The 21,962-nt window shown below is 40.8% G+C and overlaps 2 protein-coding genes across 2 annotated transcripts in view; one reads left to right on the forward strand and one right to left on the reverse strand.

The window, feature by feature from the left end:
• drosha (drosha ribonuclease III) overlaps positions 1-14,851 on the reverse strand; it is a 97,520-nt gene extending 82,669 nt beyond the window's left edge. Inside the window, exons 1-9 of the mRNA XM_030078938.1 lie at positions 14,691-14,851; positions 12,370-13,225; positions 11,606-11,674; positions 10,207-10,519; positions 7,725-7,866; positions 5,313-5,473; positions 2,940-3,020; positions 1,038-1,124; positions 301-387 (exon numbers count right to left, since the gene is read on the reverse strand). Of these exons, the coding sequence (XP_029934798.1) occupies positions 301-387; positions 1,038-1,124; positions 2,940-3,020; positions 5,313-5,473; positions 7,725-7,866; positions 10,207-10,519; positions 11,606-11,674; positions 12,370-13,223 (1,794 nt within the window). The 5' untranslated portion in view covers positions 13,224-13,225; positions 14,691-14,851. The remainder of the gene's footprint in view (positions 1-300; positions 388-1,037; positions 1,125-2,939; positions 3,021-5,312; positions 5,474-7,724; positions 7,867-10,206; positions 10,520-11,605; positions 11,675-12,369; positions 13,226-14,690) is intronic.
• A 5,877-nt stretch (positions 14,852-20,728) lies between these two features.
• Positions 20,729-21,962, forward strand: part of avl9 (AVL9 homolog (S. cerevisiase)) — a 31,906-nt gene continuing 30,672 nt past the window's right edge. Inside the window, exon 1 of the mRNA XM_030079286.1 lies at positions 20,729-20,940. Coding sequence (XP_029935146.1) covers positions 20,857-20,940 — 84 coding nt within the window. The 5' untranslated portion in view covers positions 20,729-20,856. The remainder of the gene's footprint in view (positions 20,941-21,962) is intronic.

Genomic DNA, 21,962 nt, shown 5'->3' on the forward strand with positions numbered 1-21,962 from the left:
AACAAAGAAGCCAAGACGATTTTGAAGTCGGCTGTTATTTTTTGGGGGAAAATGAGGTTGAGGAGAAGGGGATTGTTTTTTTTCCCCTCCACAACTCAAAAAGGCGACTTGAATTATTTATGTTGTCTTAACAGGCGTTTCTGGAGGGAGGGTGGTATCCATAGGCAGGGGCTGACCCCGTTGAGAATAAAATAGGGAGCGGGGGGTGATAAAGCCGAGTGGTGGAGCGGCGTGCTTTTCAGCGGCGGAGCGCCACGCAGGTAGGCCTGTGCGTCTGGACGGGATTCAAAGCCGGCTTACGTTAGTCAGAGGAGTGTGGGAGAAAAGGGAGAAGCCTTCAAAGAGGTACTCGTGGTCATCGTACTCGATCACCGTGGGCCTGTCGGTCTGGAGAGCACAGGGAAGAGAGTGTTACAAAGTGCTGCGGCTTAAATAGTCTCACACAAAAATAGTGACGGCCGCTTTCTGCCTCAAAGTGATGTACAACAAATCTTCCCACTTTATGGCGAATGTAAAACTCCCTGACTAAAATGTTGAATTTCCAAGACATTATATAAACATAATGATGCTTTCTTCCTTGACCAAGATTTAAAATACACCTCAGATTCTGCACTGCAAGTGAATATAACAAGAGCACAATGGAAAATAAATACTGTATTTGATGAATAACTGATTACTGATTTTTTTTTAAATTGATGGTGACAAAAATCCATCATATCCCATGACTTGTCCCAAGAATTTATTCTATTCCCAGAATTCCCAGTGTGTAATTGACTTTTCAAAATTCTTGAGAGTTGGTCTTATAATAATACCAGCTTAAGAATGCAGAGAAACACCTCATTCTGGATACTATTATTATTGCCCTATACTCATAAGAAACTTTTTTCCTTCATTTTTCCTGTCAAATTTTGATCACACGTTAGCATCTTCCAATATTTTTGGTGCTATAAATTAGCTATATATTCATGTTTGTGTAAACATTTTTGCAAACATCACAGCTGGTTATTTAAACTCATGTGGGAAGAGATAAATCATACCAGGAAGTTGGTGGGAGGAGACACAGTGATTCTGTAGTGGAACAGTTTTCCTGCGTTGTTGTTCATCGGGCGGCACGGCTTCACCGGCTGAAAACAAGCAACATAAACAACTCGCTAAATAACTAACAGAGCATCAATTTCACTTTGCAACAGGATCCGGCACATTTAAATGCTTCCTTCTTACACTGCACTGTACGTCCCTGTAAGTCTGTTATGCATTAAAAGGATTATGATTATGGAGGGCAGCTAGTTTTTTTTTTGTCCATAGGCTGCCGCAGCTGGCGATTCGTCAGCCACTTTGTCCATTTTAGCGGCCAACAGGCAGAGTCAAGCCTCCACACTGTGATGCTGCTTCCATCAGCGGCTACTAGAGCAGAAAGATACCGCGGCAAAAATATGTGCCATAATTTCTCGGTGGCTGGTTTTAATTCCCCACCCTGTTTTAATACTCTTCCCGGGGTTAACACACAGGTTAAGGGGCAATAAAAGGACCACCAGTGTTTTTGCACATTTAATAACACCGCATGCATGCCTCAGATTACTACCAACAAACACTGTTCAAAGCATACTTGGATTTTTCAATATTTACTCAATTTCCCTTCTCTTACTGAACATCCAGGTAGTAAACCTTTCTTAAAATTCCCTGATTATACTTTTAAAATGACTCTTTGACTTCAATGTCTGACAATCTTTTCTTGAGGGACTATTTTCTGATGGAGGCGTACATGCTGTTGGGCGTCTGCCTCTCAATGGCAAGCTTTTCTGAGTTTTTCAAGGAGGAATGGTGCAATTATGTGCAATCAGATGAACACATTTCCTGATTGGTAGTTATAATTTTTAAAGTGAAAAAAAAAAAAAAAAAGCAAACAAATCCACATCTTCCTTTTCTCAACGGCCATGTCTTCCTATCTTTTGTCCTCTGGGTTTGATTTTCTAAAACGTGTGAACGCACCGCTGGTTAAGTCCCCACTAGCATGTGAACACACCAAGGAGACACGGAGACTTTTCAAATCAATGCAGGCATCAAATTAAATTACCATCCAATGATAAAGTACAGTACCAAAAAAAAAAAATAAAAGTGGGCAGGATCTTCGCTGTGATGGATTACCTATGTCAAGCAAGTTCCAAGTTCATTTTTGTGCCACACTGAAAATGAACAGAAACAACCGATTGCCTTGAAGGTACAAAAAAACATCTGAAAGGGCAGATTATACTTTTGGAAACTGGTTTGTGGTAACACAGGAAGTATATGTGAAATGCAGCAAATGGGCCAAAACATGCAAAAACACCAGCATGGCGCTCCAAAGTAGTCTGCGTCCTTTATCGACCTCCAGCAGCGAGCACTGGGAATTGCAACAACACTGATAGAATTTACCATATGGCGGCTGGTAATGAACAAAAGCAGTTAAGTCACAATGCAGTCACAGTTCACAACAGATGAGTAAGCTTTAGTTTTGCCCCGAGAGCAAACACGACTTTTTTTTTTTTTTTTAGCCTTTGTGGCAGAGACGTCTCGCGCTCAATCACGGCGCGGCACAATGCTCCATTGTTAAGCCGCTGAAAACGTGATGAGGTGAGAGCACTCGTTCGAAAACAGTGAGGGACGGAAAGTGAATAATGAAAGACAGAAATCTCAGGAGCTGGTGAAGTAATTGTTGAGTCACTGGTATTGATCAACAAATCCATCAAACCCCTGGAGGTACATTACGGTCATCCTGGGCTATGGGACAGTAAAAATCTAACTTATTATTGCACCTTTAATACAAAGGAATATGGCCGTTGTAAAGTGAGATGCTGCCTGGGGATGTAAGAGGAATACATAGAGGCTGACTGGAATAATGCCCTTGCCCCTAGTGTGACTTCAAGGTTATGAAAGGGTGATTTATTCATGGCATATCATACCTCCTCCCCCGGGTAGATGCTGTGGCGGATCCCTGTGCGTCTGGCCTTGGCACTGCACTTACACAGGGGACCATCATTCATCTGGACAAACAGCAAATACGTAAATCAGACACGACTGCTTTATTTGCCAAGTGTGTCACACAGCTCCTAAACATTTTTTTTTTTTTTTTTTTTAATTTCATACTCTTTCCTGACCCTTGCCTCTTGAGTGGAATGGCAAATGTTGGTCAGTTTTTGACAGTGTGGACACTGTGGAATAATAAACAGATCCAGTTTTTTTTTTTTTTTTAAAGATACCTCATGAAAGTAAGAGGAAAAATGTGATCTGATGAAAGTCAAAAGCACCAAAATACTTGTTGCAGGGTGACCAGACGTCCCAAAAAATTCGGGACAGCCCCGTATTTTGAGCCTTTGTCCCAAATCCAGAATCTTGTTTGTCCTGAAAATTAGTCTAAATCTGAATTTTGATTAGTTATAGCCTAATAAAACAGTAACTATTGATCACTGTGAAACGTTATTTTCCCACAAACAGGCGCTGTTATCCATAGACTACATGAGTGACATGCATATCACACAGACAGATATGACCGGGAGCAGACAATTAAATGAATAAAATAAAATTAATTTAATGTAACAGATAATGATTTATACACTGTTACATACAACACAGTCACTGTGTTTGTTTTTCCTAATAAAAGACACGTGACTTCATGTTTATGAATAAAAATAATAAATTTTTGACTTTTTCATGTTTTGCTGTTTCTGATCGATTCACTGAATGTAATGGACCAGAGGCCACGCCCACATGGTCATGTGACCACGCCCGCTGCCCTGTCCTGAATTTGACCCATTCTCATCTGCTCAAAGCCACATCAGTGTGCTGAAGTTTTAATAAGCCTTGCAAGTTTTGCTTTGTTTTGCCTCACTAACAGTCCCTCAACCTGCCTCTTCTGCTTCAATTAGAGATTTCCTACATCTCCCAGAATGCCTTTTGACAGCTCCAACAGGAGGGGCGTGAACTCGTCACTTTCAAAGGTGAGCATATGGGCATTTTAAATAGTTTGAGTGTGAAATCATTCCCAGCTGTTATTTGTGTACACAAAAGAAGACTAAGTCTTGTTGCTGCATTGCATTCTTGTCTATTGGGGTTCCTGCTGGTTAAATTAGTCTCTGCCTCTTCTACACTGCATTTCTCCCTTCTGTGACGGTTGAATAGCTTTCCAAAAAATTAAAAGAAAAGTGCTTTTAACTTGATTTAGCTGCAAAATTCTCTGCAATCTGACTCCATTGTAGTTGCAGTGGAAAAAGCTCAACGTGACACCATGTCATTAATGTTTGGACAGTTATTAAATGTGCTGCCGGCCTTTGTTTTCTTCTTAAACAGTGATTTAAAGTGAATTTTTCATTAAAACTGTCACTGCTTACAGACCTGCATGGGAATACTGACAACAAATGAAGAGGAATCTCTCCTGGTGGCATTAGTGCAGGGACATATGGACACACATTATGTTACATACACTGTGCTTTATGCATTCAGTGCAAGGGGACAGTGGAATAGCTGCTCAATACATTCAGCGTTCAATTACTACATGCACTCAGGCAGCTTTGATAATGGCATAACCGCTATCAGTGGCAGTTTCCAGAGAATGAGAACAAAATAATGTGATGAGCATTGCCAGGTTTGTTTTGCATGACATCTGCCCTCTAGTGGCTGCTCCGGGCTATATCTCTTACTCTGTTTGAACACTTCATACTAACCAAATGGTTCAACTTTTAAGGAGACTTGAAGGAAGCACACTGATGAGGTGAACTGATGTAAAGGCCATTATTTGTTCTTATTGAGTCTGTTGATTTTATGTACCTTGTCACATTGATTTGTTGTGCAAAAGGGGCTGCAACTGCGTATGAGGGAGATGTCCCACTTTAATGTTTTGCAATATTCTCTATAGATGATCCACTTTAAACTGACTTTCACAATGTTTCTGCATATTTGCTCAATTCAATGCCGAAAGTCCATGGCCTAACCACTGAGTTATTTAAAAAACTGAGCAAGTGAAAACAGTGGTATCATTTTGTCTTGTATCATCTATCTAATCTGTCGCTGAGTCTACATTTAGGTGTGCAAGGGATTTCAAGGGCTTTTTCTAAATATTAAAAAATCTGTGATAGTCCGCTTATAAAAGTCAGCACTGATCCGTGCAAACCCAGCTTTGAAGATTTAGCTCTCATGATGCATCTGTAACATAAACAGCAGCCTGTGACACTTTGGACAGAACAGGGATATTGCAGGATGTCTTTCTGCACAAAGTGCTAATGGATTCTTAACCGTTAGGATGCAGCTGAAGTGTGCACAGCAAGATAAGGGTGACCGACCTGGCCCGGGTCGTTGTACCACAGCTCCTCATGCAGGCGGTCCGGGTGAGCTTTCTTCCGCTTGATCTCGGCGATGACGTCAAAAACCTCGGAGTCGGAGCTGCTGGAGCAGGTGCTTCCCTCTCCGTCCGACTCGCAGTCTGAGTCACTGCTGCTGTCGTCTGCAACCGCAAATCCACACAGCACAAACAGGGGTCTTAAATCACCAGGTTGTTCCAGAAATGATGGCAACAATAGTATTTTCCTAGAAAGCTCCTATAAAAAAGCTGTATTTTAAGGAGGGTGGCATGATATGTTTGAAATCAATATCACTGCACTCAGATATAAGGATTTTCCTTCTATATCAATGACATCACATGTCTCATGCATGCAAATTCACATGTTAAATAAGCAAACTGATGTTCATCCCACTGAACTGAATGGCAATGTTAAATGTGACGTCAAACAAACACTAAAACAAGAATACTCCTTATAATGTGCCATGCTTAATTCTTAAGTTTTTAGATCAACATTTTTATTTTACTTTTTTCATCTTTATTTATCCTCTCTTTAGCCATGAAGGTCCCATTGAGATACAAGATCTCTTCCTCCAGGGAGTCTTGGTCAAGACGGCAGCACAATTAGTTTCACATAAAAAGACAACAAACAAAAATGTTCTTGTTATTAGCTGTTATCAGTGTAAACTGCCAAAATCCCCACATCATCACCAAATGACTCCACTGAAAGATGATAAATGATACTACTGAATTATTCCCCAGGCATAAATGTAAGTATAATTCACACTGTCCTCTAACTAAAAATGAAATAGTATTTATCATTACTGCTGTTGACTTAGCTGTTCCGCCATATTACTATGTCAGCTCTCATGGAGGAGGAATAATTATCCAAATGACATTTAGATTACTCCAGCAGACACTGGAACACTTCAGACCTGGGATTTTATTTTTATTTCAGTGGTGTTTTTTAGAGCAACATTAAATACATTTGATTGCATTAGCCAAGGGGGTTCTTCAACTTTTTTCACGTTAACGTCCCCCAAAGTAGATGCAAAACAGACCACACAACCCCATTTTAGAGGACCGTGACCTGAGGAATCCCGTCTGACAAGAGTATTGTTGCCGTCGGGTGCATAAATAGTCAAACTAGGATCAGCGGAAATGATCAAAACAGTCGTCACACATGATCTTATTGTTTTAACGAGCGGGAAATGCCATGAATGTAAATTAGCTCTATTTGTCTTTTCGCTGGGGGCCCACTGCCAGCCTCTCAAGGACCCTGGTGGTCCCCATACCCCAGTTTGGGAGCAACCAACTTAGCCTTTCCATGTGTGAGAGCACAAGGTCACTGTTAAAATATTTTAGTACATAACAAATTCTGTTTGTGGGGCTGATGTGAAGTGTGGTCTTAAATATGTCTGTTAGAGTGAAGGAGCAGCCGGGCTGCCAGCCCCGACATCTGGCACTCACACTCACAATTTCTGCCTTGTCTCACACTTGTCAGTCTCGTTCTTGGCAGCGAAGCCTCACACCAAAATGAAAATAACATTTACCAGCCAATTGAGTAATTGTTGACTGTTAGCTAAATAAAGACTTCAATGCTTATCCACAATTTAACTAAAGTGCATGATTGTGAAGCCGGCGCCTTCAGCAAACATATTTATCGAATTTGATCTCCCTGAGCATGATTTCCATTAGCGCTGCTTTGAAAGAGGCGAGCAAGTTGGCGGCCCTGCAGATAAAATCACAAACAGTGGAGCACTGAACTTAATCTCTGCCTCAGCCTAATACACTGCTGATTTGTGAAATCAGCACAGTTTTTTTTTTTTTTTTTTTGGCCTAGCAAGAATAAAAGACGGGCAACAGATGTATTACACATGTACATTTCAATCCTTTTGCCCTTATCTACAGACAAGGAAAGAGAGAGCAGGCAGGGCTTCAGTGATGAATCACTCCCTGGCTGCTGCAGGAGTCAAACTTGTAACCTTCTCACCAGCCTCCACAAACACTAGAGACCAACCAATTATCAGTTTTACTGCTATTTATCGGTGATATTCATAGAAAACAAAGAGATTATTCATTATTTGGGCTTTAATCAGCCAATATGTATTGTATCTGCCAATGCTTAGGATGAGAGTTACGTCCTGTTACTTTGTTCAGTAGTTATGGGAGAGTATGCAGAAATGTTTTATTTGTTAGTTTGTTTTCATTTTGTAAGTAACATTAAGTAATTAAAATCCGAAAATGTTCATTGCATTTGTAAACAACTGGAGCAAAAATTATCTTTTTCCCCATGAATATCATAGTGATTTGATGGTTTTTTAGCTGTTTTAAGCAAAATTCAACCAGTTAGTGACTCAAGAGGCCAAAATCGTGCAACGCAATGATACGCAGCTCATTCTGCAGCACTACCAACCTGGATCCTCGTCTAGTTTGGTTTTGGGCGGCTCCCACTTGGGTCTGGCAGCCTTGGCTCGCTCCTGTCTCTTCACCAGCTCTTCCTCAAAGCGCTCGTACAGGTCCCGCAGTTTACTGGTGCCCACCACCGTGGAGTCTCCCTGGTGTAACACACAGTCTGCGTTCAGCTTCAGATACAACACACAACACTCCCTGACACACACACACACACACAAACAGCCAAAACCTTCATCTCTAAGCAATAAAAACAAACTGTAAAAAACTGTTAATATGTCCTGCAAGACACCCGGGGTGCAGTTTGAGAGAGGAAGTTATCAATAATGACAAAGCCAAACCACAATTCGACCACTGTATAACACCCTCTTTGTATAATACCCTAGTTCCCGGACTTTTGCATGCTAAGACCCACATGTAGGCGTACTGTTTAACATCAAGCCCACAAAATAATTGCTGAAAGTTTCCAGGCAGTGCCTCGTCACCACTGGGTCCTTGTCAGGCTACAACACCATAATCAATATACAATTCACCACACTTTCTATGCAGTGTCCTTTTTTTTTTTGTTTTTGTTTTTGTTTTTTCAGTATGATCCTTATTGATTCAAGGCTGCTCTTGCTTTTCAAAAATCGTCAGTGAGCTAGGCAAGGCTACGTTCTCCACTCATCATCTCTTTCACAGAGCATCACGTCAGAGATGCTTTACGCTGTACTACAATGCACTGTTGAATCCATTCTGTGTTACTGAGGGAAAAAGTGCACTGATGCAGCTTTCCCAGGACCTACACATCTCCACCCTGGGAGCTGCAGTTTGAAAAAAAAAAAAAAAAAAAAAAAAAATCACTGGTATAGAGCAGAGATTCCCATTTTTTTCCCATACTGGGACCCACATGTAGAGAGGCACAATTTGTCTTAATACCCACCAATTATTCTGTGACGTTAAATAATGCTGTCAAAAAAGTCAAAGCACTGATATCCATCATTACGGTAAATTCTACACTTGCTTATTTGTGAAGCATGGGCTTGAGCAAATCCAAAAAAAAGGTATTAATATTATTTGTTGGACATTACATATTATTTAAACTTGCAGTGAACCAAGTGAAAAGACATGCCAACTTTCCAGGGCTAAGATCACACCATCAGGTCCTGGGAAGGCCACAAAGCCATTATCAGAATATGAATCATCCTCCTTTCTATTTAGTGGCTTTTTTTTAAATCCTTACTGTTTTTAGACAGTGCATCGTCTGTTTTGGTTAGAAAAAAAAATGTCCATGACGTCAGAGAGCTAAGAGGGCTGCTACCATCGTTGAGAAAATGAAAGAAAATAATGCATTGATGCCATCGTCCTATGGCCCACCTGTGAGTCAGGACCCATGGAGTTACATGAGAGTGTAAAATATACCATCTTCCATGTTAATAAGTTGTTAAATGTGTAAATGAGCCATTTTATCATGTTGTTCTTGTCATGTGTGCATGTGACTGCGATAATGACACAATTCCCTAAAGGAGAAATAAAGTAATTAACAGATCAATAAAACATCTTCATCATCAGTCTTTTTCAAAGTCCATGAGAACAAATGACAAAGTAATGAAGTCGTGAGGAGTGCCACAGGCCTGGTTGGTTTCTTTAAGATCCTCCTTCAATACCTGCACACCAAGAGTGACACTGCCAGGATGCCATTGATAATTGCTTCATTGATGTGTACTGTGGCTATGCATGGTTTAATCATAATAGTAATAACAATAACCTTAATTTATTTTCATATAAAAGGACGAAGCTGAAAAGTGCTTTGCAACAAAATGAAGAAAGTGATTGTGCTGTAGCCCTGAGAGTTAGCCCTGAGGCTATATTTTCTCCAAAGTTACTCAGTCTCTGAAGTGTGGTGGAAGCGTACAGCAACAAAACTGTAGACAGATACAACAAAGACCTCGTACAAGCAGGCTGACAAAACTTTTTACCCCCGGAGGCTGTCTCGTTTCTAAATGAGTAATATGCAACAACTGCACTTTGCAAACACTTGTGCATATGCTTTTTGGAGTATTTCTTTGAAAGTAATTTTTCAGCTATGTTCATTTTTACCTAAATACGCTTCTGCTCATCATTATGGTGTAAATCACATCCATTATAGAATACAAATTTTAACATCTCGTTTCTATTCACCATGAACAGACATCACACTGACATTTCTCAGATTTCCAATTAAGGAATCAAGTTTGAACGCCATGCTCGTGTCTTTTGGAATTACATGGACATGACATGCAACACTGTTCTCTTTTCTAAAAACTCACTTGATAAATTTTACTCTGACTACATTTTAGCTGATTTTCACCTTCACTTTAGTCGAGTTTTACACCAGCGATTAAAACAAGTAAAACATGAGTAAAGTAATATTTCGACTTGAGTAGAGTCCTGCTCTCCATGGCTGAAATGGAAAAGCTGAACTTAGCATCGAGAGCAAAGCCAAATAAAGAAACTTGTAACGGTACCACTTGGTCCATGGGGTCATTGGAGTAGTAGCTCTCAGCGTGGGTGCAGCGGATCCAGGCCGGTTTCAGCAGCTCCTCCTCCTCTTTCTCCTCCTCCCCCTTCTCCTTCTCTCTCTCCCTCTCCTTGTCCCGCTCTCTCTCTCTTTCCCTCTCCCTCTCTCGGTCTCTGTCCCGGTCAGCGAGGGGCTCCTCGGAGTCTCTGCTCCTCAGGGAGGTGTAGCTGCGCTCCCTGCTCGGCCCCGAGCCCTCGAACCTCCTGTCCCGCTGCTCCTCCTCCCAGCGGCCGCGTTTGCGCTCTCTGCTCGATGAGCGACTGTGGAGGAAAGACGCGAAGCAGCAAGTGAAGCACATGCAGAAAAACATGCGGTGTATCAAATGATTTGTACAATAAGAGCGATGCAGACCTTTGCATCACAGAGATTCAGTTTGACTCACAATTCACTAGTTGGCAATTCAATTTACGAACTTTTTTTCCCCCAACAATTCAAGTTAATTCACCGCAATTTGAGTCATTAATAAAAAGGTCCCATATTTTTATGTTATGTATTTTTTAAGTCAGAGATGTAAAATAAAAGCTGTGAAAAGTCGACCCCTCCACCACTCACTTCATACTAAAATCTGCTCTGATCTGTACTAAGCCAATCATCACAGTTTGCTCGTTAATATTGATTACTAATGGCTGGTTCCTTCCACTTATCACCAAAAATTTACTTAAGTATGGGAGGGACAGAGAGAGGCCGTCAAAATAGCAGAGTAAAAGCAAATAACCACATTTTTTATTGCTAAAAACATTACAGAGACATGCATGAAATAGTACAAATAACCCTTTAAGTGTTAAAATGTGAGACCCTTAAAGAAAAACATACAGTAGCATCACATTATCATGTTCCCTGATATGTGACAAAAACAGACAGCAGAATTACTTATTTATTCTTAAAAAAAAAAAAAAAAAAAAAAAAGTCATGTCAAGAATTGTGCATGAATCCATTTACAGTATTTCATATTCAGGTCAAACTGATTCATTCTGTTTATTCCTTTCAGTAAATTGATGCAGTGCTTTAATGTACTGACTGAATCATTACACCCCTATACAATAAATAGTCATATAGAATTTGTTTTTTTTTTTTTTTTTCCCCAATAGGTGTGGTGGCTGGAGGCAGTTTTGGTTCCAGCCTGTGCTGCAGTTTAAAAATGGCACTTATTTGGATATCTGCATCATGGAGTATGGACTGCAAACAAAAAAATGACGTGTTGGGGGAGGGAGAGCGGCTGTGCAACAAATAATAAGTAAAGTGGAGAAACCATTGCTTGCTAAAGTAGGTGCTCTTTCGGTGCTTCACAGTGATTACAAGACACTGAACGTTGATATGAATGTAAAACAACAGGAACATAAAAGTACCTTCGAGGCCTCTTCCTGTGCCTGTCCGGAGACTGTGATCTCCTGCTTTCTCTGTGGCGATGCCTCTCCCTATGACAATATACACACACACACACACACACACACACACACACACACAGATTTCTGAAATTAGTAGGGCTGCAACTGATCAATACTTTCATTATCTTTTTTTTTTCAGATTTCAGATTAATTGAAAGTTCTGTAATCCTTAGTGAAAACATCTATTGTTTACAGTTTTCATTTTCTTTTTAAGGACTTTTTAAGGAGTTTTGTCCTTAAAAAGAAAATTAAAACTGGAATCTATTCAGAACATAATGAACTTTCACCAACTATCTATTGTTTAGTATGTAATGTACCTGAGTGTTGTGAACTACTTGATATTGTGTTGTATTTGTTGTACATTGTGTCATACAGATGAACTAACTAATCCATTAATCATTTAATATATAAAGAGTGACTAATAATGGCATGCTCATGGGAAGTTAGCTTCTTAGTCTGACCAGCAGCAAAAAAAAACAAACAAACACCTGAAATGTTAATTTTACAACGATACGAATGCAGAAAAGGAAGCCAATCCTAGCATCTTATGGATCTTATTGACGCTGGAATAAGCAAATATTTGACACTTTCACTTGTGTTAAAGTAAAATGATCATTTTCAGATGAACGACTAATCATATTAGCAGTGGAAATGACTAATTTCACACAGATCTTTATCACTCCAGACACTTTTCGAAACCTGAATGCACTCGCTTGTCAGGTTACCTGCTGCGATCCCTGCTCCGGTGCCTGGGGGACGTCCTGCCTCTGCTGTACTCAGACCGGTACCGTCCCACCTCTGGCCTGCCTCGCCTGTCTGGACTCCTGCCCCGCTCCTTCCTCTCACCAGAAAACTCCATTTTGTGCCTGTCGCCGTGGCTGCTGTAGCCGTAGCTCTTCTGCCTGTGGTCGTCATGTCGATGGCCTCTTTCCGGAGACCGCCGGTTGTCCAGGGGCTTCTCGTACTTGTACTGCCCCCCGTGCCTGAAGCTGTGGTCCGGTTTGAAGGAGGTGGGGCTCTGGGTGTAGCCCGGGTTGAAGGTGGGAGGAGGGAAGGGAGGGTGAGGAGGATGAGGGTAGTTCATTGAGTACGGAGGGTGGTAGCTCATAGACTGAGAGGGCATGGATGGAGGCATGGGCGGGTGGGGTATCGGTGGAGGCGGCACAGGCGGCATCATGTAGGGGTGGTAGGCATTCTGAGCGGACGCCTGGGAGCCTGGCGCGGGGCCGCCGGAGGAGCTGGGGAGCGGAGGAGGAGGGAAGTTGGGCGGCGGGTCGGGAAAGCCCTGACGGACGGGAGGTTTGGGGAAAGGCGGGCGCACCGGGCACTGGTTAAGAGAGCTGGGAGGCTGCGACGGTGGCGGAGGGGGGTAAGGCATGAAGTCAGAGTGAGGGGGCATGTAGCCACTGTTGCCATGGTAGCAAGAGCTGGGAGGGGCCTGAGGGTCATAGTGGTACGGGGGCACAGGAGGCTGCGGAGGCATCGGCCTCAGGTTGGCGGGGCGGTAGTTCTGAGGAGACCCGTGCTGGCCGGGCGGCATCCCTCCTCTGGAGACGCCGCGACCCTGATGGAACGACATGGCTGTGGACGAGTTACAGACACATTTACAACTTGTATTGCATGTTAATTAATCATAATGCCATTCTATCCGTAATATTCAGTGATCAGGGTGTGTGCACATGTTGAGGAGTTAAAATTGAACACTTTGAAAGACCTTTTTTAGACAAATCTTCACAAAATGTAAGACTGATTTTGGCCAAATAATCTTTTCCTTATTCAAATCAGCATTGCAATAGAGTATAACAGCAAGTAAAATACATTTGGTTTAGGTCAGGGGTCAGATTTGGATAGGAATACAGTCGGTTATTAACTAGTAAGCCTTTTCCATGCACATGTGCGGGCTTGGCTTGTCTTGTCTTGGTTTGACTCAGCACATCAAACAAAAGCAGCAGGGATTTGCATTTCAATCACAACAGAGCCACCTGCATGAAGGTGTGTCTTCAGCCGATGACACACCTGTCTTTAGTCAATGGTATTTCAAATCAGCATCCTCTTTAGTGCTGTTTATTATTACACTGTGCAACAATTGTTGGTAGGCAGCTACTTATCAACATGGATTTGCAGGCTGTTGTTACAATTTTGCTTGGCATGCAACCATTTATTGCTTGGAAAAAACAAACGGGATGAGGAAATGGAACTAGAAAGGAGGAAGAGGAAGAGACGACGAAGGTATCATTCAAAAGGGAGACACTAAATTGCCATACTGGACGTGCATACCCTGCCATACTCACCTCTGATTGGCTGGTAATCACTGCCTTCGGTTAAGGTTAAGGTTAGAGAAAGCCAATCAGAGGCAGAGTCGGGATGAGTCAATTTACTTCCTCCTATCATCTGAAGCCCATCAGATGTTACCACAAACAAAGTGCCAATGAAAAAACAGGAGTTGAATCTATAAAACTATTATTGTAAGATTCTTCGTAATAAAACTAACCAGGACTTTCCCACACACATAAGTATAAAGTGAAAGGCCTATTTTCCTGTCAAGTTAGTATAAAGACAGTGTCAGGTCCACTAGTAGAAGTTTGTGTTGCAATGAAGACATTGTGAATTTAATATTAAGCCTTTTTAATGATTTTAAGGATTATTTTTAAGAACCCGCACACACCTTGGTACATGCAACACAACCACATCACACACATAATGATGGTACAGTGTATTCAGTGCAATAACTAGTATTTGTTGTTGCTTTACATGGCAGGACACTCACCACATTCAATTACAGCGATTGCATTTGAGTAATATACCAATTTCTGGCGACAACAGCCCATTAATCAGTGGAAAGACTACATTATAGAGCTCGTGCCATTTATCGTAAGTCGAATATGAAAGGGAAATGAAGAGTGAGTGAAGTGTTTGGTGTGATTTTATTTAGCTAGGTGTCTGAATAGTGGCTATCATGTTATGCTAAAGTTAGAATGGCTATCCACATAATGCTACCATTAGCTAGCTAGCATCTCCCAGCCGTAGTCAGTATTAAAGCTCTTACCGTTTGAAAACAGCAGGTGTTATGAACTACAAAGCATCAGCGAGGCGTTAAATAACATTTAAATTTCAACAGCCCGTAACGGTGTTAAAACGTCGCTGTCTCCAATGAGGCTAGGCTACATACATGATCTGATGAGTGTGTCTCACGTTTTCCCTGGGCGTCTGTTTCTGCTCGGAATGTTGATGGAGGGGAACGCGGACGGACCAATCAGATCCCAGCAAGCGTGCCACTGACCAATCAGCGGCGTTCAGATTCGAACGGTTCCTCACCCTGTTGTTTTTTTCCTAGCACAGACAGGGAAGACGCCTAACCTTTATAACCGTCAAAATGTGAAATATTCCTTCGCCTACCTGGGAGAAAAAATTCTCACCGGCCATAGCGCTAAATTATGGTTTAATCTACACCTTCATCCTGTTTTGTTTTTTTTTTTTTTCCTGTCCTTTTTTCCTCCTCCCTCACTACCACCTTTCTCCTACAAGTAGATAATTACATTACAAGTAATAATATCAATACCAACGCTAAAAGCCAATTACAAAACTCCAAAACGACTGGCATACTAAAATGCAAGTTATAATACTGTGCTATATTAAAAAATATGTTGCACAACACATTAAATGCAGTTTAATATTCACTTTGTTGGTATATTAGAGCTTTTTGGTTTTGTAATGATAGTATATATATATATAGTTGGAAAAAGTCTGCAAAAGCCTTTGCAATGGTAGCACATTTCTGTTAATAAATTCAAGGACAAATACTCGGCAATCAGCCTTCATCAGAGCATGTGTACGTTGTAGAATCGGTGACCATTTATATACAGAATTCTCAGATGGGTCAATTATCTGGGAACCAATCACATCACTCTTGTCCTGATACAAGGTGCAACTTCAATGTCATCATATCACACTGCATAGGGTCATCAATCACAACCAACCTTGTGCAACAACAATAGTCAGCATAGTCCACTAGATGGCAGTATTTAACAGGAGAGTCAGGTAAGGGAACATTTCAAACTGTAGTCATCATTAAGTCCATTTGGTGTCATGGTGTTAAGTGTGTATATCCAGAACATTTCTCTTTGTGAGAGTTTTTTCAGGATATCTCCTCCTCTTTTGGGCATTGTGACTTTCTCAGTTCCACAGAACTTGAGTTTACAAGTTTATTTACAAATCATTTATAATACAAATACAATTTACAGTCAAGATAGGTTTTGTAAAATGGGACTCCCAGAAGCTATCTGTAGCTTATGAACAGGGGCCCAAACATTAAATAACAACCATACATTACAAAACAGTTCCTTATTCCTACCTAATTTAACCTAACCTAAACACTAAAACCTCCTCAGATTCCCTACGTGCAGAGATATTCACACAAAACCAGCACATCAGTTATTGGTACATAATCAATCAATCAGTTACTGAGGGTGGGGTATCTTCCTTCCATCTCAAAAGTATCAAGCGGCGTGCCAAGAGCGTAGTGAAAGCAACAAGTTTTTGGCCACGGACAGGTAAAATATACCTTTCAGGAATAATTCCAAACAGTGCCATAAGAGGATCTGGTTTAAGTTAAACTTTTAAAACAATTGAAAGAGCTTCAAAAATAGCCTTCCAGTACCCCTCCAGACTGGAACAAAACCAGAACATATGAATCAATGTGGCCTCTGTAGATTTACATTTGTCACATATAGGACTAATTTGTGAGTATATCTTGGATAATTTGGCTTTTGAAAAATGCGTCCGATGTACTACTTTAAATTGAATCAAAGAATGTGGAGCACACATGGAAGAAGAGTGAACTCTTTCCAAGATCTTATCCCAAGTTTCAATCTGAATTGGCATCTGAAGGTCTTGTTCCCATGCAATTCTAATTTCAGACAAAGGGGGGCAGACTAGTTTAGAGATTAGTCCCAGTATCAGTGAGACTGCTCCCTTGTCTGTTGGATTGGAAGACATGACAGCGTCAATCATATTATCTGAGGGTTTATTAGGAAAGTGCGGTATAACACTCTTAATGTGATGCCTAACCTGTAAAAATCTGAAAAAAATGAGCGTTGGGTATATTAAATTTCTTTGATATCTGTTCAAAAGAGGCAAATATGTTTTCTATAAAGAAGTCATTAAAACATTTCAGGCCCATTTCGTGTCACATATTAAATGTTGCATCATGAATTGAGGGTGGGAAAAGGTGATTAAAAGCCACTGGGCTAGAAAGATTTGTATATTGTAATTTAAAATGCTTTTTAAACTGTGAATCAGTTCTAAGGGTATGACTAACTATAGGATTAAAATTAGACATGTCCAAAGATAAAGGCATTGGCATGCCAGTTGCAGCCGGCAGGGATACAGGGCGGCTAAGGTTCCTCTCCATCTTAACCCAGGCAGGGCGATTTTCATCTAAATGATAGTGTGTCCAGTAAGACATATAATGTAAACTGACTGCCCAGTAATAAAATCAAAAGTTTCGAAGGGCCATACCTCCATCCTGTTTTGTTCTTTGTAGAAAAATTTTACGCAAATGTGGTTTCTTGTTATTCCAAATATATGATGATATTATTGAGTCTAATTTTTTGAAATAGCTACCAGGAACAAATACAGGCAAACACTGAAACAAATATAAATACTTTGGAAGGATACTCATCTTAATTGCATTGACTCTACCTATAAATGAAATTAAAAGGGAAGACCAGTTGGCCAGGTCCTGTTTGGTTTGTTTTAGTAGTTCCCCAAAATTTTGCTTATAAAGATCTGAAAATTTCTTTGTTACTTTAACTCCAAGGTAAGTGAAGCTGTCCATAGTTATTTTAAAAGGGAACCTAATGGTCTCAAGTGGTGAAATATCCAAATTTAAAGGCAACATCTCACTTTTATGCAGGTTTAATTTATAACCTGAGATCTCCCCAAATCATTGTAATAGGTCAAGAATTAGAGGGATTGCGGTCTCAGCGTTCAACACATAGAGAGGGAGGTCGTCGGCATACAGGGAAACTTTGTGTTCCATGTTACCTCTATTTATGCCTGGTATAGATTGACTAGACCTTACGGCCAAAGCAAGGGGCTCTATGGCCAAGACGAAAACAAGTGGGCTCAGGGGGCATCCCTGGCGTGTTCCACAGCGTAAATCAAAAGGCTCTGAGTATATGTTGTTAGTCAAAACCATAGCTGTGGGGCATTTATAAAGCAGTTTAACCCAAGATATAAAAGTAGCTCCAAACCCAAACCTCCCCAAAGTTTCAAAGAGGTATTTGAGCTTTTGACCTGCGTCCACGCACCAAATATGAAAAATGTGCGTCTTGTGGAGAAGAAGCGGTGTGTCGATTTTCAAGGCACTCTGGCTTTCCGTTTTTCCGCAATTCCAGTTGGAAGTCAGATGCAATACACACTAATGGCGGAATGTTTAGAGTGCCAGAGTGAGTGACATCACGCCTAGAGTGCAGCAGCCCTGGAAAATTGTCTAAAAATTTTGTGTTTTACTTGCTCTCCTGGCCACAATTTTCAATCCAAATGCATAATTCTTTGGAAAAGTAGTAGGAAAAATAGTTCTGCTTTGAAAAATATGAATACAAAAGCAAAGTAGCTTAAACTTTTTAAACGGTGACACTTAACGAGGCAGGAGTGCCAGCTCTCTCCCCCATTGACTCCCATTATATCTGGAACCCAAAATCTGGGGAGAGAAGCAGAAACACACACTTTTTTAACTTGCTCTAGGGCAGGCATTTTTGGGAGTTGAAAAATAAATTTTGACACAGTTTGAAAGCCCAAAGCCTTACCTTTCTCATGATACATTTTATTTTCTGCTCGGACTTACTGTCATTGAAGAGAAAGCATTTGTTTGACCACTACTTTCAGCAGATTCTCTCCCAAGCACCGCTGTCACTCTTCCAGCTTTCCCACGCAGTTTCCCCAGAAACTGCACTTTTCTAGTTGTATAGCAAATTTTGCATAGAACTCACTCAGCATACCATCAGGACCGGGAGATTTTTTTAGTCTTTAATGATCCAGTGCCTGTTTTTTGATGAATTGAAATGCCTCTTTCCCAGTTATTAAAAAAAAAAAAAAAAAAAAAAAAAGTAAACTTGGAAAGTAGATGTGGCGTAGCGTCTGCAGGGAACTTGCATAGTACCCTTGACTGGGACTTGTTGTTTTTTAATTTGGCATCATCCACTTTTCCATTATCCACTGTTAGTGATCATTTATGTGCTAAAGGTATTATCTTGAGAGCCGTTTGCTATGGAAGTGACTGGAGAAACACAAACACAATATTCTGGACCAGCAGCCCAGGGGGGCACAGAGCATCTCATTAAGATATTTCACCACCATGTAAGCTCATATCTCACTATACAAGCCAGCACTCTACCACAGTTCAGCTTTGCTTTGCAGCATCTCCCCTCCCTCAGTAACAACTGTCAAGGTGCCGTTCAGCAGAACACTGAACCTCAAACTGCTCTAGTGCAACTGCTCAGTGGCCACCAGTAGAAACAGAGTCAACTGCCCTTGTATAAATCAAAGAGGAAGTAAGAGGAAGTGTAAGGAAGTCTCTCATGCTGCTCCACATAGTCACTTTTTATTTTGATAGCAACTCACTACTTATAGTGAACCAGCAGAAATCCTATATGATTCCTATTATGATATCTAGAGCAACAAATCACATTTCCACCCACAGAGCTGCTAAAAATAGAATCAGTTACATTTTTGACCATTTAAAAAGGAGGCTTTAGAGCTGGCATGTAAGCTGGCAGAGAGACTCTGCCACATACATGGATAGTGACCAGTCAGCAGTGGGTCTCCTAAAGGACTGCAGAAACTTTACCAGGATTTCCTCAATAATGTTTTTCACGAAAAGGACAAGCTATATCTCTACAGGAGGAGGTCTAAATCTAGTCCTTGTTGAAGTGCAAGACTGGGTTTCTGGGTTTGTACACACTGACGTCTACTGGGATTAGTATGAAACTGCTACTGTCACTCCTGGCCTGGGGCCGTATGTCTCAAGGGTGTGTAAGTATAAAACAAGTAAGTTCTGTAAAAACATGACTGTTTTTTTTTTTTTTTTTACAGTGCCACAAGTAAGGTTTTTGAAAAGGCTTGTCAGTGCAGGTAACGATATGATAATAATATGTAGGCGGGGATTTGCTCAGCGTACTAGACCGACACGATGCAGAAGCATTTGTGCAGAAAACTGTCATTATGGACAATCAACACTGTCCTGGTAATTTTACATATGGATTGACAGATGATAATAATTTCATAGTTTTCCCAGATTCAACGATTTTCTAAGGAAACATTACTTTTGCTTGGTATGTCTCTAGTAACAAAGGTGATAATACATTTTTTTCTTATTAACTTAATTTAACTTCTTACCAAATTTCACATTCACAGATGCAAATTTACAATAAATAAATAAATAAACAGATCAACAACAACCACAGTACTACTACTACTACTACTAATAATAATAATAATAACAATAATAACAATAATAGTAATAATAAATAAAGCTTTGTATTCATGAGGGAAGTGGCAACATTACGTGTCAAAGATTTCTTCTTCTATTCTTTAAGTTAATATTTTGTCATACACTCGCGTTTTTTAATTTAATTTTATTGCTTTTTTTGTTAGCTTTGTTTCGTTTTTGCTGTTTTTCTCTTTTTTGCACTCTTTTATGTTTTACTGTCTTAGTGCGTCTTATATTTAGATCTTATTCTTTATTTTTTTATTTTTATATTAGATCTTATTCTTTATTCTTTATTTATTATTTATTATTTTTATTTAATTAATCTGTAATCTGTGGATACTGCTGAAAACTGCGAATTTCCTGCGGGATGAATAAAGTATCTATCTATCTATCTATCTATCTATCTATCTATCTATCTATTTGTAAGTAGAGTTATGTCTTCTGTGTTGATCACTAATAAAGATCAAAACAAACAAACAAACAAAAAACACGTTGTGGTCCGGCTGAGTTTAGTGAAAGCGGAAGTGCTCGGGAGTGAGTCCTCTCGTGTCCTCCGTAGCTCGTCTCTGCCCGAGCGCCGCCGAGGCGGAAGAGAACATCCGTCCGCTGAGATTGGGTTCCTCCTGCCGCGGACGGGTCGGTCTTTCAGGCGGAAAAAAAGCGGCACCGTCGCTGTGTTTACATCCGACCAGCGAGTGGAAAACCACACGGAGACACCCAGATGGAGTCGCAGGGCAAAGAGGAGCCGAAGGGACCGGTTTTACACATCGTTGTGGTCGGCTTTCATCACAAAAAGGGCTGTCAGGTAGGTGAAGCTAGCTGGCTAATAGCTCGTTAGCTGCCGCTTTTAGGGCACAGCTGTTGAAGTGTGGCTAAAAAAGACAAATAAATTACTCCTCAAAGAAAAGTAGACACTTCTACGACCGTGCTAAGATGAGATGAAGTAGGAATGGTATCTGCAAACAACCGGGCTGATTAATGAAGCTGAGTTGACAGATGAAAGCATTTATTGTACACTATTTTTTTGCAGGATTTATGAGCACAAAACATAATTGTGTATTATTTTCTCACATGCCAGTGTGTGTGGCTGCTGTGAAATCGATAAATGCATGGAGGAGTCGTTTCTTGTCAACATCAAGCTGTTCACACTGCGCCATACAGCTAAGCCATTTGCTTTGGGCACACAGGGTTGTTATGTAATGCTGTATGTGCACTGCCAAGTTGGACATCTTTCCAGTCTGTTCAACATCAAGCACAGCCTTTGCTTTTATTGTGCTCCCAGGCTTCAGGTTGCACCGAGTAGACACTCATCTGGGACAGAAAACGACCCACTTTGTTGTTCACTTGTCCTGCAAATCTGTCTCTGATTACTCCTTTTCTTGTTTTGCTCCATAAAGCTCCGGTTAGGTGTCTGTTTTAGTGATCCACTGCTCCTTTAAGCCTGTTTTTTTTTGTTGTTGTTTGAAAGATTAAAGTTTAACTCAGTCACCTGTTGTTGACAAGGGTGGATTTTGACTGGCATGATGGCCTGCAGTTTCACAGTCACTTAACATGCACACCTGGCAATTAGTGAAAGTGACTGTGTGTGTGTGTGTGTGTGAAGTGTTCAGATGAAGTGAAGTCCCATAAACAGCTCATGCGTCTTCCCAAGCATCGCCCGCCTCCAAATGGCCCAGCCTGACAAATTTACAGGCAAAGCTAATGGCTGCAGGCACAACGCAGCGCTGCTTTGTCGCCTCTCCCCATCTGTCTCTGCTGATTTAAAAACAATGACGGGAGCGTCATTCAGTGACCGAGCTGCCTGCGAAACAGCTGCTCTCCTCTGCG

The sequence above is a fragment of the Myripristis murdjan genome, chromosome 20 (genome assembly GCF_902150065.1).
Source record: "Myripristis murdjan chromosome 20, fMyrMur1.1, whole genome shotgun sequence".
NCBI classification, from domain to species: Eukaryota; Metazoa; Chordata; class Actinopteri; order Holocentriformes; family Holocentridae; genus Myripristis; species Myripristis murdjan.